The sequence below is a fragment of the Lynx canadensis genome, chromosome A2, assembly GCF_007474595.2.
Source record: "Lynx canadensis isolate LIC74 chromosome A2, mLynCan4.pri.v2, whole genome shotgun sequence".
In the NCBI taxonomy this organism is placed as follows: domain Eukaryota; kingdom Metazoa; phylum Chordata; class Mammalia; order Carnivora; family Felidae; genus Lynx; species Lynx canadensis.
This window is the reverse complement of record NC_044304.2, coordinates 108811017-108829273: the sequence shown is the minus strand read 5'-3', so window position 1 is coordinate 108829273 and position 18257 is coordinate 108811017. Positions and strand designations below refer to the sequence as shown.

At 39.0% G+C, this 18257-nt stretch overlaps 1 protein-coding gene across 1 annotated transcript in view; it reads left to right on the top strand.

The window, feature by feature from the left end:
* CRPPA (CDP-L-ribitol pyrophosphorylase A) overlaps positions 1-18257 on the top strand; it is a 322296-nt gene that overhangs the window by 8960 nt on the left and 295079 nt on the right. The window contains exon 2 of the mRNA XM_030308046.1: positions 10737-11013. Within this exon, the coding sequence (XP_030163906.1) occupies positions 10737-11013 (277 nt within the window). The remainder of the gene's footprint in view (positions 1-10736; positions 11014-18257) is intronic.

Sequence of the window (18257 nt, the reverse complement as noted above, 5' to 3'; positions counted from 1 at the left end):
TTTTTGATTGGTAGTTACCATTAGGTTTGTATATAACATCTTCTAGTAAAGCAGTCTATATGACATTGATGGTCACTTTAGTTTAAGTTCATTCTTCTTCCCATTTTTTAGGTGTATAGCATCATAATTTACATCCTTTTCTTTAATGAATCCCTTGACTGGTTTTTACAGAAAAGGTTATTTTTTTTTTTATTTATTTTTTTTTTAAATTTTTTTTTCAACGTTTATTTATTTTTGGGACAGAGAGAGACAGAGCATGAACGGGGGAGGGGCAGAGAGAGAGGGAGACACAGAATCGGAAACAGGCTCCAGGCTCTGAGCCATCAGCCCAGAGCCTGACGCGGGGCTCGAACTCACGGACCGCGAGATCGTGACCTGGCTGAAGTCGGACGCTTAACCGACTGCGCCACCCAGGCGCCCCAGAAAAGGTTATTTTTACTGCTTGTTTATTTTCATGTTCTCACTTATGATCTTCCTTTCCACCCAGAGGATTCTCTTTAATATTTCTTATAGGACTGCTTTAGTAGTCATGAGCTCTGTTTTTGTTTGAGAAACTCTTTTATCTCTCCTTCTATTCTGAGTGATAGCCTTCCTGGATAGGGTATTCTTGGTTGCAGATTTTTTCCCTTTGAGCACCTTGAATATATCCTGCCATTCCCTTTGGCCTGCAAAGTTTTGGTAAAAAAATTCCTTGTTAGTATTATGGAGTTCCTTTGAATGTAACTGTCATCTTTTATTGCTTTACTTTTTTTTTTCCTTTTACTACTTTTTGCCATTTTAATTACTATACGTCTTGGTGTGGACCTCCTTGGGTAGAGATTTTTTTTTTGGGGGGGGAGGGAAGGATATCTGTGTCTCCTCAATCTGGATATGTTTCCTTTCTCATATTAGGGAAGTTTCAACTATTATTTCTCCAAATAAGTTTCCTGCCCCTCATCTGAGATCCTATAGTACAGATATTATGCTTGGAGTCACTGAGTTCTCTAAGAATATTCTCAATTTGCATAATTATCTTTACTTTGCTAAGATTGGTTATGTTCCATTAGTCTGTGTTCCAGGTCATTAAATAATTTGTCTGCTTTATGTAGCCTGCTATTTGTTCCATCAAGTATATTTTTAATTTCACTTACTGTGTTCTTGATCTCTGGTTGTTTTTTGTTTGTTTGTTTGTTTGTTTTTTACTCTCTGTTAAGTGTCTCACTGATGTCCTCCACTCTTAAGTCCAGTGAGTATCTTTATGATACTTATTTTAAATTCTCTATCAGCCATAATACTTACATCTGTTTTGCTTTGGTCAGATGGTGTGATTTCGTCCTGTTCTTTCATTTGGTAAATGTATTTCTGTCTTCTCATTTTGTTTGACTTAGTGTATCTATTTCTCTCTGTTAAGAGCAAGAGAAGTAGCTGACTTTCCTATGATAATAGCCTTATGAAGAAGAGGTCCTTCAGGGCTCTGTAGTTACCCAGGGCCAGGAGCTTCAGGGAATGTCTTCTATGTGTGTTGTGTCTGCTCTGCTGTTGAGTCTTGCCCTATTGTTCGTTCAGTTCAGCTGTTGGCAGAGTCCCTCTCTGCCTGTTGTGGTCAGCAAGGTGTGCAGTGGTCTGCTTGAGAACTGAGACTAGCCCCCACCACTATGTAAACTGAGGACCTACAAAATGCTCAGGTCAGATGTGGCGTTGGCTGTGTTTGTGCTGGTCTTCTGGGGGAGGGCCCAGAGCAGGGGGATGGAGGCAAGAGTGACTGGAAAGGGATGGATCCATTGAAGCATTTGGGAGTGGCATGGCCTGGTGGAGCTTTGTGAAAGCAAGTTAAGCTATGAGTGTCAGTACTGTGCTGCTTCCCACAGGTAACCATTGTTTATGCTATGGGGCTGGGGAGGGAAATAGCATTTGCCAGCTTCTTTGTTCCTGGAGGTGTCTCCTAGTGGCATCTGTTTGTCCAGGTGGTGTTCTGAGATGAGCAAACTGCTTATCTGGGGGGGGGGGGGAAGGGGGCAGTCTACCCCAGGCATTTTTCAAACTGCTGGTTCTACACTGTATCTGCATGGGCTGTTTATCCTTATCTCTTTAAGGATGGGGATTCTGCTTCCTAAAGCTTTCTGGGCTCTCCTAGAGCCAAGCCTGGGATTTTTAAAATTCCAGGCTTTAAGTCCTGCTTGTTTTAGGAACTCATGAAATTTGGCCTTAACTCACTCAAAAGAAAATACTAGAGATTCATTCTCCCAGTTCATGGGCTCCTGGTGTGAAAATGTGTTTTCTGCCCTTTACTGTGCTGCCAGCTTGAATGGCATGGTCTGTTTTGCTCTCAGACTACATTTCAGCCCTTTGTACCTTTGATGTGACCTTTTCCCTGCCCTTAGTTGTGGAGTTTGTACTACTAGTGTATTGGTCGTTTCCTGGGTTATTTACACTGATATGGTCATTTAGTTGTAATCATGGGGTGAGGTGAGCTTAAGGTCCTCTACTCCACCATCTTCCCAGCTGATAGGTGTATGTGTTCAAGTGTGTGTATGCACTGAGGGCTTATTAGATTTTCTGAGTTAATAGATTGTCTCTAATTTTTGCTTTCTTGTGTACTTATTCTATCTTACTCTTTCTGAAAACCCTGGAAATTGTATTGAAACAAGATAGAAATATATATGTACATATATAAATGTTAATTTAAATGAGCAATGTTGATTGCTTGAATTGAACTAAAAGTTGGAGTAGGGAAGACAGGAGCAATATTTAGACAGGAATTGACTGGTTTTAGTGACTAATTGAATTAAGGATTCAGAAAGAAAAAGATATTTAAGTTACTTTCAGTTGAACATGTTCAAATACAGGAATTGAACTTTAAATAATTTTCTTAATGCATCATTAAGGGTCAAATCTGAGTTAAGGGAAACAATAGGCCTACATTATGTATTAAAAATACAATAAGACTGTGTTTGTATGACTAGATGTTTGTTTCAAATTGCCAGTGGGAAGGCCCCCATGGGACTCTTTCAAGGAGAGATTAGGACTGGTAGGTTGGACTTCAAGTAGGAAGTCTGGGGTCATGAGACCTGATAAGGAGACCTGACATTGTGGGGGCAATTGGGAGCCATCCCCTTCACACCAGCTCAACAATGGTTTGCTGCTAAAATAGCAGGGTAGGTATGGGGAGATGTAAATCTACCAAATATGGCCACAGTACAATCCACAAGCCTAATCTCTATGAAGACTGTCATGGCAGTCAGCCCTAGCTGCCACTGTCCCTTGGGGCCAAACTGGGGAGGGGCAGAGAGCAAGGGAGAGAAAATCCCAAGGAGACTCTGCGTGGTCAGCACAGAGCCTGACGTGGGGCTTAAACTTACCAACCATGAGATCACGACCTGGGTCGAAATCAAGAGTTGGACACTTAACTGAGTCACCCAGGCACTCCATGTGTCTGTTTGCTTATTATTTATAAAGTTTATTTATTTGGAGAGCCAGCATGAGTGGTGGTGGGGGGGGCAGAAAGAGGGACCGAGAGAGAATCCCAAGCAGACTCTGCACTGTTAGCACAGAGTCCAATGTGGGGCTGAAACTCACAAACTGAGATCATGATCTGAACCAAAACCAGGAGTCAATGCTTAACCAACTGAGCCTCCCAGGCATCTCCCTCCCTGTCTGTTTATTTAAAAAGCATGTGTTTAAATCTGTCATTTTTAACTGATCATATTAAGCTGCCCAAGCAGAATACTGTAAGTGATTTTTTAGCATTGTGGGAGAAAATATGAGAAATGATAATTTTTCCTCAAAATGTCTATAGGTGATAGCCTTGTAATTTGCCTATGGAATGTGCTAGAAAGGAATTAGTCAAGAGAACTTGATGAAATCTGGGTATAGCAATTCAGTGTGGACATGCTTTCCACTAAGGAGGTCAGCCAGATTCATTTATTCAGCAAATACTTGTTCAGTAGGCACTGTGTGAGGTAGTTAAGGTTTTTCTCAGTCCCATGATTCTACATTATTTAACTTTAATAATGTAAAAGTCTCTTAATTCTACAACAAAAAAGAATGTGAATAAATCCTTTGAAATATAAATAGTACTTAAAAAGGATTGCAAGTGCTTGGTTGCTGAACAAAATACCATAATTCCGTTATCTCTTAAGAGTGGTCTAAGACCATGTCTCCTAAATTTTTTTATTGTAACTTGTTTAAAAAAATATTTTGCATTATGACTCCATCAAACACATAAATACACAATATGTACGTATTTGAATTTCAAGAAAACCTGTCCTATTTGCTATGCATTCTAACTTTACCCTTCTATTAATTTCTATATCATTTATCCAAAAATGTTAACCTAAACTCCCTAAATTGATACACTAATAGGCCTTAATCTATAGTTTGAGAAAGAATAAAAGACTTAAAAGACTTTGCTGCTTAGAGTCTCTTATGACTTTCGGAAATAATCAAAGGACTTGGGTATATCTAATTATTTACATCTATTTTGACTGACTGTCTTTGAAACAATTATAGCTCTTTGAAGGCATTCTAGTAACTATCTTGGGGAGTTCATTAATTCATTGACTCATTGTGCAGGTATTTGAATGACTATTAAGTCTAGCAATGCCTTGTATTTCTCCCTCTTAATTGTTCAGTATTAACATTTAATTGGAAGTAATTTTTATGAAAAAATAGCAACTTAAGATCTTTAAAAGTTGCTTTTAAGTGACTTTTTTTCTGATAAAATACACTATGAAGAGATAAATAGCTTAGAGTACAAGTTAAATTCTTGATTATAGAGTAGTTTTGCCTACTGATTTAGTTGAGCATGTACTTAAAATGTTTTTAAAAAATAAAACAAAAGCCTTAGTGTGATGTTTTATTAATAAACTGAAATATATTTGATCACTGTTAATAATTCTTTCCTATAAACTTGAGCAAATCACAGACCATTATGTGAAAAGTGTTAACTGAATCCATGAACAGAGAAAAGGCTTAAACAATTACAAAAGTAATAATTTATTCCTTTCTAGTTATTTAAATCTTTCCTATTCATGGATTCATTTAACAGATACTGACATATGGTCTATGAGGTCAGGAATTCTGCCAGTCTTGGTTCATTATTATATAACAAGTGTCTAGCATACTGCCTGGCAAATGTTAGGTGTTTATTTTTGCTTGAATTACGAGAAATAAAGGAAACTTGTCATTTTGATCACAAATGTAGCAGTATTACATGGCTCATCACTAAGAATATAAATGATGTGCTGGAGACACAATGGATACTGACATAATTTTACCACCTCTTTCTCACAGACTGTCAGTGCATCTGTAGAAGTTAACAGTGTGCTCCCAAATCAGACTTGGTTCCACCCAGGTCCCTGCATTTCTTAAGTGTGAGATCATGGGCAGGTCACTGCTTCCATGTCCTCTGTAAAGTGATAATAGTGATTTCCTGCGATCTGATATATTGGACGAGATATTGCAGGCAAGTGCTGTACATAGCACATGTTACTGAGCGAGCCATCAATCTTAGTTGCTGTTAATATTACTAATATTCCTTGGTTTAGAATGTGCCAAGCTCTGAAGTGTAGACTTTGCTTTCTGTGAGTTCGCAGCCTAGTGAAGGAGATAGAAAAGGAAACCGTAGAGTATGATGGTAAATCTCTCTAGCAGTAAGAGTACTCTGGAAGTGGAGAACAGGGATGCTGCTCCCAAAATGCCTGGGAAAGCTTCCTGGGGGAAGCCATATCTGAACTGACAGCTGAACAGGTGGAACTGAGCTTCCCATCTTGCCCCACCCCAAGATGGGGTAGGTGTGCTGGGTAGCAAAGGAAGTAACATAAGCAAAGACCTGGTTGTGAGAGAAAATGTCCTCCTAAATAAGAGGGGAATGGGACAGATGAAGTGGCATAGGGACAAGTAGGCTGACCTTGAAGGGTCCTGCTCAAGAAGCAGCAGGGGGTAACTTTAGGTTTACACTTGAGAAAAATCCTCTAGAAGTGGTGAGAATGTGTTATGTTGGGATAAAAAGTAGAAGGAGACCAGCTAAGAGGCTGGTGCAATAAATAATGGAGGAGATGAGTGCTTTGGTCACAGCTTGTGTCAGTGAAGACAGAACCTTGGGAAGCTTCACATTTAGAGACCACGGACTGTCACTTGTCAGTTCCGGGGGGGGGGGCGTGTGGAGTGGGCGCTTTAAGTACAGTATAAATTCTAAACTGTGTGAGTACACTGTAATCAATTAAGTTTGTAATGAAAGGGATGGGGGATGGATGGGCTACAAAGCAGAGCAACCAACACTGGAGACTTACTCCCTAATACTTTCTATTGACTGCATATCATAATACATATCTTACTCTTAGGTGCTTTGTGAATATTTCTGCATTGTTTCAGCTTGCTTGTGATTAGAATTCCCCCCAGTATCTGACAAAACATAAGTAATTCTGGCTTTCTAGGAGCCTAAAGTTATTGAAATGAAGGTAAGGAGTCAAATGCTTGAAACAAAACCACATCACATGGGGAAGGTTATACTGTTTTTTTTTTGGTTTTTTTTTTTTTTTTTTTGAGTTTTTGTAGCTGATCAGCTTAATGAAGAGCTTCTTTTGTTTTTATAACCTTTGAGATGATGCTATGTTGAGAGATACTACACCGTTGCTGGTAGGTGAGATTGACCAAGGTCATTTATTCAACAAATAAATGAGGGTATACCAGGTATGTGAAAAGCAATGGGCAAGACAGATGTTGTCCTTTCTGTCATGGAAGTTACCTTCTAGAAGATGGAATATGGTATTGTATTTTGGTAAAACGATTTCAAGAACTTTTTGGTACAAGATGGTAGTTTGGGAAAGCTAAGTAGAATGTATATGTCACCTCTTAATTGTTTCCCACTTAAGAGAGACCGTAGAGAATGAGGATTACAGGAGTTAGAACATGACTAAGGCTTAAGCCATAGTAAATGCTTAATGTTAGTTATTTTATGTCATAATGAAACTTTTTTGCCAATTTTGCAAAGGTTACACTCTCTAATTTATCTCTTAAACCCCATCTACAAGCTCCATCTGGTAGCGAGGCTACAGTCATCGTCTTTCCCAGAATGAAGCAGCAGTCATCTCCTACTTGGTCTGTCTGCTTTCCCTCTTTCTCTACCAGATGTCTTCTCTACCTTGTAGCAAGAGTAAAACTGAGTGTACTAAATTAGCTGCTGTTAAAACAAAACAAAACAAAACAAAAACAAACAATAAAACCATGAAGTGAGTGACTTAAAGCACCATGTTACTACCTTCAACTTCTGGAAGTTAGAAGTTTATAGTAGGTATCACTGGGCTAAAATATAAAGGTGTTGGCAATGCTATGTTTGTTCTGGATACTCAAGGGACAGTCCATTTCCTGGCCACTTTCTAGTTTCTAGAGGTTGCTTATATTCCTAGACTTGTGGTCCTGTATCACACTGGCCACTGTTTCTATTAACTCATCTGCTGCGTTGACTTTTCTGCCTCTTGTTCACGTTTAAGGATTCCTGGGATTATATTAGACATACCTAGATGGTCTAGGAAAATCATTCCATTTCAAGACTCTTAACCACATCTGTAAAGTTCTTTTGGCATGTAGGGCTATCCCTTCACAGGTTTGGGAAATTAGGAAGTAGTCTTCTCTTAGGGGCTTTTCTGACTACTAGAGTTTTCTAGGCACTGTTTTATGACATGATACACGTTTGGGTAAGTGAGCACTTTTTACATTTTTTTTATTTTTTTATAGAAATGTCCTCTCCTGCATAAAGCTTTGTTTATGGCTTTGTATTATAACATTAAAACTCATCACATGGTCTGTGAGGCCCCATGGCTCAGCCTATTGTGGGTCTTGCCTTGACCTCCAGCTTCTTCATAGGCTCTCATCCCATTCCATTGCTGAAACGATTTGACTCCATTTGCTTCCTGGCCCTCAGGACCTTGTAATGGCTTTTAGTTACAGCAGACCTTCATATTCCTTTGCCTATTTTTCCCTGCCACTCACCATTTGGATCCTATAGCAAATTCTGGTTCCTTAGGGAATATCACCTTGGCCTTCTCTGTACTAGTCAGATGATCTGCTTGCATGTGAGCCTGGATTTCTTCATAACACTTGATCACAGATTGCTGTTGTTCCTTTATAGGCAGTGTGCCTATAAAGTAGCTCTTTGTGTTGCTCATCTGTATATTACTGTTGTAGCGACAGGAAGAATGGGATTGGAAAGAGTTGGTTCAATTACAGAAGGTTGGAGGTTAATAATTAAGTAAATCAACCAAATGTTCACATAAATAAAACTCATTTCACTCAGTAATTTTCAGAACTTTCCATTTTTGTAAAAATGTGTATAAGATTTTCACTGTCTAGCATGAATATAGAGTGTCTCAGAGGCTGAGAGTTCTTTGTATGGAATGAGAAAAGACCCCGAATAGCCAAAGCAATCCTGAAAAAGAAAATGAAAGCTGGGGGTATAACAGTCTGGAGTGCAAGATGTATTACAAAGCTGTAATTATCAAGACGGTATGGTAATGCCACAAAAACAGACACTCAGATCAATGGAACAGAATAGAGAACCCAGAAATGGACCCACAAAAGTATGGCAGACTAATCTTTGACAAAGTAGGAAAGAATATCTGGTGGAATAAAGACAGTCTCTTGAGCAAACCGTGCTGGGAAAACTGGACAGTGACATGTAGAAAAATTAACCTGGACCACTTTTTTACACCATACACAAAAATAAACTCAAAATGAATGAAAGACCTAAATGTAAGATGGGAAGCCATCAAAATCCTCGAGGAGAAAGCAGGCAAAAACCTCTTTGAACTTGGCCGCAGCAACTTCTTACTCAATATGTCTCCAGAGGCAAGGGAAACCAAAGCAAAAATAAACTATTGGGACCTCATCAAAATAAAAACTTCTGCACAGTGAAGGAAACAATCAGCAAAACTAAAAGGCAAGTGACAGAATGGGAGAAGATATTTGCAAATGACATATCAGATAAAGGGTTAGTATCCAAAATCTACAAAGAACTTACCAACTCAACACCCAAAAAACAAATGATCCAGTGAAGAAATGGGCAAAAGACATGAATAGACACTTCTCCAAAGAAGACATCCAGATGGCCAACCTACACATGACAAAATGCTCAACATCACTCATCATCAGGGAAATACAAATCAAAACCACAATGAGATACTACCTTACACCTGTCAGAATAGCGAACATTAACAACTCAGGCAACAACAGATGCTGGCGAGGATGTGGAGAAAGAGGATCTCTTTTGCATTGTTGGTGGCAGTGCAAGCTGGTGTAGCCACTCTGGAAAACAGTATGGAGGTTCTTCAAAAAACTAAAAATAGAACTACCCTACGGCCCAGCAATTGCACTACTAGGCACTTATTCATGGGATACAGGTGTGCTGTTTCGAAGGGACACATGCACCCCCGTGTTTATAGTAGCACTATCAACAATAGCCAAAGTATGGAAAGAGCCCAAAAGTCCATCAAGGGATGAATGGATAAAGAAGATGTGGTGTACATATACACAATGGAGTATTACTCAGCAATCAAAAAGAATGAAATCTTGCCATTTGCAACTACATGGATGGAACTAGAGGGTGTTATGCTAAGCTAAATTAGTGAAAGACAGGTATCATATGACTTCACTCATATGAGAGCTTTAAGACACAGAACAGATGAACACAAGAGAGGGGAAGCGAAAGCAATACAAAAACAGGGAGGGGGACAAAAAATAAGAGACTCTTGAATATGGAGAACAAACGGCATTACTGGAGGGGTTGTGGGAGGGGCAATGGGCTAAATGGGTAAGGGGCATTAAGGAAGACGCTTGTTGGGATGAGCACTGGGTGTTATGCATAGGGAATGAATCACTGGAATCTACTCCTGAAATCATTATTGCACTATATACTAACTAACTTGGATGTAAATTAAAAAAAATAATAATAATTAATTTTAAAGTGACCTTTATTCAGAGTTGGTATTGTGGGTCAGAGGCAGTTTGCCTGGTCTGAGCCTGTTGGCTCTATGTGGAACATAGAGTCTATAATGACCTCAAGCTCTGTTAGTGGTGGTGTTCAAGAAGTCTGCCAAAATCTAATGCATTTGCCACTCAATGCTATGGAGTATGCAGTGCAAAATGTCAGTAAGTGTTTAAAAAAATATTTTACAACCGAAAAATTGTTTAATACTTTGTGTGACTCAATAGGTCAATTCTTTAATTAAATATTTTATTACAAAGTTTATCATTTTGAACTTGATATAATCTTAGTATCCCATTTAAGACATGATGTTTCACTTGGATGTAGGCAAAGTTATGCAGCTGTGTTAGTGATTTGATGGATTTCTTGATAGAGACAGAAATTCTGGTATTCAAAACTGCTTTGACTTGTTCCTATTTTATTGAACAAATGATTTGGAAAAAAAAATCAATTTAAAGGACTATTACTGCATTCTTTTATCTCAATGTACTGATAATAGAATCCATACTTTGGAATCCATATCTATTGTATAGTATTTATATAGATAAAATTTGACTATGGAGTATAAAATATTAACTACATCTGTTACTATATAGTGTGAAATATTCACTGATTAACCATCTTTTTACTAGACACAATAAAATGCATAAAACTGATTTAACTTTCAGTTTTTGATAGCCCTATGAAGTTACAGTAGTGCTTACTAATTCAGTTTTGTTACTAGCTTAACTTGTATAAGGCTCTATTTATATTAAATGTATGTACTCTTTCCTTTTAGAGTATGTTGGATAAAGGACATTGTTGTTGCAGTAACTGGAGAGAACATGGACGCAATGAAGGGTATCATTCAGAAGTACCAGCATCAACGCATATCACTGGTTGAAGCTGGAGTGACCCGTCACAGGTCAATATTCAATGGACTCAAAGCACTGGCAGAGGACCAGCCTGACTCTAAACTGTCTAAGCCAGAAGTTGTGATAATCCATGATGCTGTGAGACCATTTGTTGAAGAAGATGTCCTTCTTAAGGTTGTCACAGCTGCTAAGGAATGTGGGGTAAGTGTTTATACTTCTGAAGGTGGATAAAAGATGCAAATACAATAGCAAATGTTGAATTGCTGGATTTTGATGAAATCCTATTTAAATTTTTTTTTTTTCAATGTTTATTTATTTTTGGGACAGAGAGAGACAGAGCATGAACGGGGGAGGGGCAGAGTGAGAGGGAGACACAGAATCGGAAACAGGCTCCAGGCTCCGAGCCATCAGCCCGGAGCCTGACGCGGGGCTCGAACTCGCGGACCGCGAGATCGTGACCTGGCTGAAGTCGGATGCTTAACCGACTGCGCCACCCAGGCGCCCCGATGAAATCCTATTTAAATGTCTATATGAAACAGGCATGATGACTTAAAAGCATCATGCTAAATTTTTTTTTCAGGAAGCTTGAAGTGTTGTAGGTCATGAGACTGTACCGGAATTTATTTTTTCTTACAGTCCAGTGCCTCATCATAACATGAGCTTTTTGGAGAAAAATGTAATAATGTCTTCAGAGTATGGCTATGTATGCACCTTGAGTAAATGAGAAGCAATGTACACTTACCTGAAAATACCTAAGAAAATTCTCAAGTCTAGGACACACATGATTATCAAAAATTTGGCTGATTACATGCACATTGTGTTTTGACTTTCCGGAACTGGTTTACTTTCCAGCACGAATAACTAGGCAAGATTTTCACACCCTTTAAAGTGAAACATTTTAAGATGACACAGAATTCTGTGTGATATTTCACCAAAGAAGACAGGATAGCAAAAGACCTTTGGTAATGTCTAGAACATCTTTGTTTTGTTCTTATATTAGTAGATAAAAATCCTGAAAATAAGGTAATAGTTTTCTAGTCTAAATTTGAGACAGTGCAACGTGTTGTACACAGTTGGTATAGCATAATAGCAATAAGCTATGGAGCTGGACATGCTGAGGCCCCTCTTAAACATTTTTTAATTAATGGTGTATGTGCAACTTTCTCAACCTCGTCGAGCCCATTTTCTTTACTTTCCTTACTTGTAAAAATACAGACGATGGAGTGCCTGGGTGGCTCAGTTGGTTGAATGGCTGACTTTTGATTTTGGCTCAGGTTATGCATGACCTCACAGTGATGAGTTTGAGCCCTGAGTCAGGCTCTGTGCTGAGTGTGGAGCCTGTTTGGGATGCTCTCTCTCCCTGTCTCTCTGTGCCTCCTCTAGTTGTCTCTCTGTTTCTCTGTCTCTTTAAATAAACATTTAAAACAATGCAGGTGCTTTTTGGGATGAGCACTGGGTGTTGTATGGAAACCAATTTGTCAATAAATTTCATATATATATAAAAAAAATAAAACAATGCAGGTGCTAATGCCTGTGGGGTTTTTTTACTATTGGAAATTAGGTGTTAAGTTTTTAAAAATAAAAAAGGTATTAAGATGAATTACAACATGTAGGATTGTAGACCAAGGAAGGAGTCCTCTAAGCCTTCTTAGCCATATGGGTGGTGAGTTAAAAAATACCAATCTGGAAAAGATAGTATTTGATTTGTCTTCAGTGATCTATATGTAACTGCAATTTTGTCAGGAAATTGGTGGTAATTTTATCTCATCTCCCTGCAGCATGAATTCCTTTTAAACCTGTATAAGAATTCCATCAATCAAATAAAACATTTTTCTTCAGTGTAACTTAAAAATGGTAGCTTGATGTAGTGTTAATGGAGTGAAAATGATCATAGAGGTACGTTAGTTGACCTCAAAACTTGGTCAGGGCCCTCCTATTTCTTCTGTGACTCCTTCCTGTTCTCCAGGCTCCTTTACTGTAGTAGATGCAAGATGATCAGTTAGAAGTGAAATGAAGAGGAAGAAAAGGGCACAGGATTTATAACACTGAGGAATTAGAGTGAAACTTGACAAATTTGAGCAAGTTCCTAGGGAGCACTGTATAGGTGGGGCAGATAATGAAAAATTTATACTATAAGGCAAATAAAATTAGAGATCTTTGGCTATGTTACCTTTTGGAAAAATATCATTCAAGCTCACAATACAAATTACACATTTGGAATTTTTTGCTGATTATTTTTTTTTTTGAGATCTTATTTCTAAGATTATCCATAAAGTGATACTTGTGGTAATAGGTCTGGAAGTTAAGAGGACTCTCCTGCTGCAGTTAATAATAAGCTAAGATATCCTGGTTTAACTGGTGACTTAATAAAACATAAACATGCATAGCATTTACTGTTTTTTTTTTGTTGTTGCAGATGTGTTGGAATTATGATTCTTTATAATGAATGTTAATAGAATAACTTTTATGTATTATGCACATGATTAAATCATACATGATATTTTAATGAAATCTGTGAAACTTTGAATTAAGAAGCTAGTTTTAAGCAAAATCTTCACTATTTATTTTGAAGCTTCAGGAACTTGATGTCTTCTAGAAATAATGTCTTGTGGGGCGCTTGAGTGACTCATTTGGTTAAGCGTCTGACTTTGGCTCAATTCATGATCTCACGGTTTGTGAGTTTGAGTCCCACATGGGGTTCTCGACTGTAAGCACAGAGCCTGCTTGGGATCTTCTGTCCCCCTCTCTGCTCCTCTCTGGCTCATGCTTGTGTTCTCTCTGTCTCTCTCAAAAATAAACATTTAAAACAATGGAAGTGATGTCTTGTTTGGATGGTGTTAAGGAATAATTTTCAAGAAAGTAGGAAATGAGTTTAATACAGATACGTGAAATACTTTTTTTTTTTTTTTGATATTTATTTATGTTGATAGAGCAACCACAGGGGAGGGGCAGAGAGAGAAGGAGAGAGAGAGAATCTTAGGCTCTATGCTCATTGTAGAGTCCAACATGGGGCTGGATCCCAAGACTCTGGGATCATGACCTGAGCCAAAATTAAGAGTTGGGTGCTCAGTTGACTGAGCCATTTGGCACCCCATGAATGATTATTTCAACATCCTGTAGATTCAATTTGCATATATATATATATACATATACATATATATATATATATATTATATTTGAGAATTCTTGCATCCATGTTCATCAGGGATATTGGCCTCTAGTTCTCTTTCTTAGTGGAATCTTTGTCTGGTTTTGGAATCAGGGTAAGGCTGCATCTAAAATGAGTTAGGAAGTTTTCTTTCAATTTCTATTTTTTGGAAAAGTTTGAGTAGAATAGGTATTAACTCTTCTTTAAATGTTAGGTAGAATTCCCCCGGGAAGCCATCTGGCCCTGGATTTGGTTTGTTGGGGATTTTTGATTACTGATTCAGTTTCTTTGCTGGATATCGGTCTATTCGAATTTGGTATTTCTTCCTGCTGCAGTTTTGATATTTTATGTTTCTAGAAATTTATCTATTTGTTCCAAGTAGTCTGATTTGTTAGAATATAATTCTTCATACTATAATCTTGTAATTGTATGTATTTCTATTGTGTTGGATGTTATTTCTCCTCTTATTATTTGTTTATTGGGGTTCTTTCTCTTTTAGGGGGCATATCGGTATTATTTTTTCAAGTAAACAGCTGGTTTCATTGATCTAAATATTTTTTTCACTTTCTATATCATTTATTTCTGTTCTAATCTTTATTACTTCCCTTCTTCTACTGGCTTCAGACTTCATTTGTTCTTTTTATAGCTCCTCTGGGTGTAAGGTTAGGTTTTTTGAGATTTTTCTTGTTTCTTGAGGTAGGCTTGTATTGCTGTATACTTCCCTCTTATGACTGCCTTTGCTGCATCCCAGAAGTTTTGGACCATTGTGTTTTCATTTTCATTTGTTGCCATGTTTATTTTTTTTAATTTTTTTTTTTATTTCTTCATTCATTTTCTTGGTTGACCCATTCATTCTTTAGTAGCATTCTTTAGTTGTTTAATCTCCATGTTTTTTTGGTCTTTGCAATTTTTTTCTTGAGATTGACTTCAAGTTTCATAGTGCTGTGGCCAGAAAAGATGCATGGTACAATCTTACTTTTTTTTGTATGTGATGAAGCCTGATTTGTGACCTAGTATGTGATCTTTGCTGGAGAATGTCCCATGTGTATTTGAAAAGAAGGTGTATTTTGCTGCTTTAGAATGAAATGTTCTGATATATTTGTTTTGTGCATCTGGTCCAGTGTGTCATTCAAAGCCACTGTTTCCTTGTTGATTTTTTGCTTAGATGATGTGTCCATTGATGTAAATGAGGTGTTAAAGTCCCCTGCTATTACTGTATTATTATCAATGAGTTTCTTTATGTTTGTCATTAACTGTTTTATATATTTTGGTATTCCATGTTGGAATTCAATTTACAGTTGGCAGTAGTTCCGCTTGTTATGATGTAGTGCCCTTCTTCATCTCTGGTTATAGTCTTTGGTTTAAATGTAGTTTGTTTGGGGGCACCTGGTGGCTCAGTTGGTTAGATATCCAACTTTGGCTTAGATCTTTATCTTGTGAGTTAGAGCCCCAGGTCACGCTCTGTGCTGACAGCTCAGAGCCTGGAGCCTGCTTCAGATTCTGTGTCTCCCTCTTTCTCTGCCCCTCCCCTGGTCGTGCTTTGTCTCTGTCTCTCTGTCTCTCTCAAAAATTAAAAAAAAAAAAAATGTTTACCTGTATATATATGGCTAGTCTGGGTTTCTTTTGATGTCCATTTGCATGGTAAATGTTTCTTCAGCCCCTCTCTTGAAATCTTCAGGTGTCTTTAGGTCTAAAATAAGTCTCTCACAGGCAGCATATAGATGGGTTCTGTTTTGTTTTTTTTTAATCCATTCTGACACACTGTGTCTTTCGACTGGAGTCCCTTTACATTCAGAGTAATTATTGATAGGTACGTATTTAGTATCATTTTATTACTTGTTTTGTCATTTCTGAAGTATCTTTGTTACTTTTGGTCTTTACTTTCGACTCAGTATTTCTTACAGGGCTGGTTTAGTGATCACAAACACCTTTAGTTTGTGTTTGTCTGGGAAACTCTTTATCTTTCCTTCTATTCTGAATGATAGCCTGCTATGTTGAGTATTCTTGGCTGCAGATTTTTCTCAACCAGCACAATGAATATTTTATGCCACTCCCTCCTGGTTTGCCAAGTTTCTATGCAGAGATCTGTAGCTAGCGCTATGGGTCTCCCTTGGAAGTTAAGGACTTCTTTTGTCTTGATGCTTCTAGGATGTTTTCTTTTTCTCTATATTTAGCAAATTTAACTACGATATGTCTTGGTATTGACCTGCTTTTGTTGATTTTAATGGGAGTTCTCTATGCCTTCTGGATTAGGATATCTATGTGTTTCCTTCCCCAGAATAGGAAAGTTTTTACTTCTTATTTCCTGAAATAAACCTTCTGCCCCCTCTTCTCTCTCGTCCTCTGGGACTCCTTTTATACAAATATTACTGTATGTGACGGAGTCACTGAGTTCCCTAAGTCTACTTGCGTGTTGCATAATTCATTCTCCCTTTTGTTCAACTTCATTATTTTTCATAATTTTCTCTTCTGTATGACTTACTCATTCCTCTGCTTCTTTCATCCTTGTCATTCTATCCAGTCTGTTTCAAATCTCCGTTGTTGGAGTTTTCATTGTTGCCTGATTGGTTTTGAGCTCTTTTATCTCTGTGGTAGGGGTCTTCCTGATGTCCTCCTGTTCTTCTCAGTCTCAGTGAGTGTCCTTGTGGTTGTTACTTTAAATTCTCCATCAGGCACATTACTTGTATCAGCTAGATCTCTGCCTGGATCTTTCCTTGTTCTTTCTTAGGGGATGAGTTCCCCTCCATCTTGGCATTTTGTCGAAGTCTCTGTCGTCCTCTCTGTGTTGGAAAATCCTATTAGGTTTCCTGTTCCTGAGAATAATGGCTTTATGAAGGAGAGGTCATAAAGTGTTCAGGGCCTGGCGCTTCAGGCCCTGTCTGTGGTGTATGCTGCATGTAGTCTGCTGCTGTGCTTTGGCTGCTCTATTGCTCAGGCCAGTCATTTGCAAAGGGTTTCCTTGTCTGTAGCATGCAATGTTTGGATCTTGGCCAGAGTGTAGTGAGTTTTAACTAGGTGTGGTCTGGTCTGCTTGTTAAATGAGATTCGATGCTCCTTCCTCTTGACTTGAAGCCTTGCAGAACTCTCTGGTTGGAAGACATGGTGTGAGCGCAGGTTTCTGCTGATCTTCTGGTGAAGGGGTCTGCTGTGCTAGGCCTTAGGCATGCTTGTCTGAGAAAAGGAGGACCAGCAGAGTCCTGGCGTGTCAGGACTTGGTTTAAGCTGGTGAGGCTGCCAGTGGTATGCTGTTGAGTGAATCTGGCTGGCCCTGTGCTCTTTAGTGAAGCTGGTTTATGCTGAGCGGTCATGGAGGGAGATGGCACCAGCCAGTTCCTGTGTCCATGGAGAGGAGTCTCTGTGCTTGCTGCTGTCAGGGAACTACTCCCCCCCCCCCCCCCCCAGAATATCAAGTAACTTCCCCATAAGCGTCCCAGGCATCTTTCAGATTGGTGATGTCACACAGTCTGTCTCCAGGTTGCTTGCCCACTGGAACAGTACATTGTCCTTTGGTCTCTATCCCAGTCAAGCCTGATGCCTTTTTTTTTTTTTTTTAAATATTTGTTTTTAATGATGACTTTTAAACTGCAAACTTTAAGGATGTGCTGTATTAGGGGGCCTGCACTAGTCTTCTGGGGAGGGTCTCGCCACTCTGGGACAGATGTAGGTTTGACTGAGAAGGGCAGGTAAGCCGGAGCACAGGGGCATGGGGTTTGTAGCGAGGCAGGCTAAGCAGCCAGTGTCTGGGTTAGCTGCCCTCAGCAGGTGTCTCTGCGCCTATACTGAGGGGCAGGGGAGGGAAGTGCTGCCTGCCCGCTCTTCTGTCCCCAGACAGGCGTTTCTGTGAACACCACCTCTAAGAGACAGTGGAAGAGTGAACCGTCTCTTCCCAAGCACTTTAGGCAACCCTCAGATCATGCAGTCTTTCCCGGATGGTTTACCTGCCTTCTTTCCAGGAGCAGGGCAGTGTTCTCAGGCCTCTTTCCCAGCCAAGCCCGCCAACCGCTAAAACTCCTGGCTTTAAGACCTGCTGGTGAAACTCAAGAAAATCAGCCTCTCTCGTTTTCCCAGCCAATGGCTTTGGAGAAGAGTTCTCCTGAGTGTACCCACGTGCACTCTGATCTCTTTCTTTCTCTTAGCTTTCTTTGTGGCCAGGACTCCTTTCCCTCTGCAGCACCCACGATAGGTTTCTTCCCCAAACCATGTCTCCATACTTCATACCTTCCTCTGTGTGGCCTTTTCTGTCCCTCTAGTTGTACAGTCTGTTCTGTCAGTACTCAAGTCACTTTCCGGGGTATGA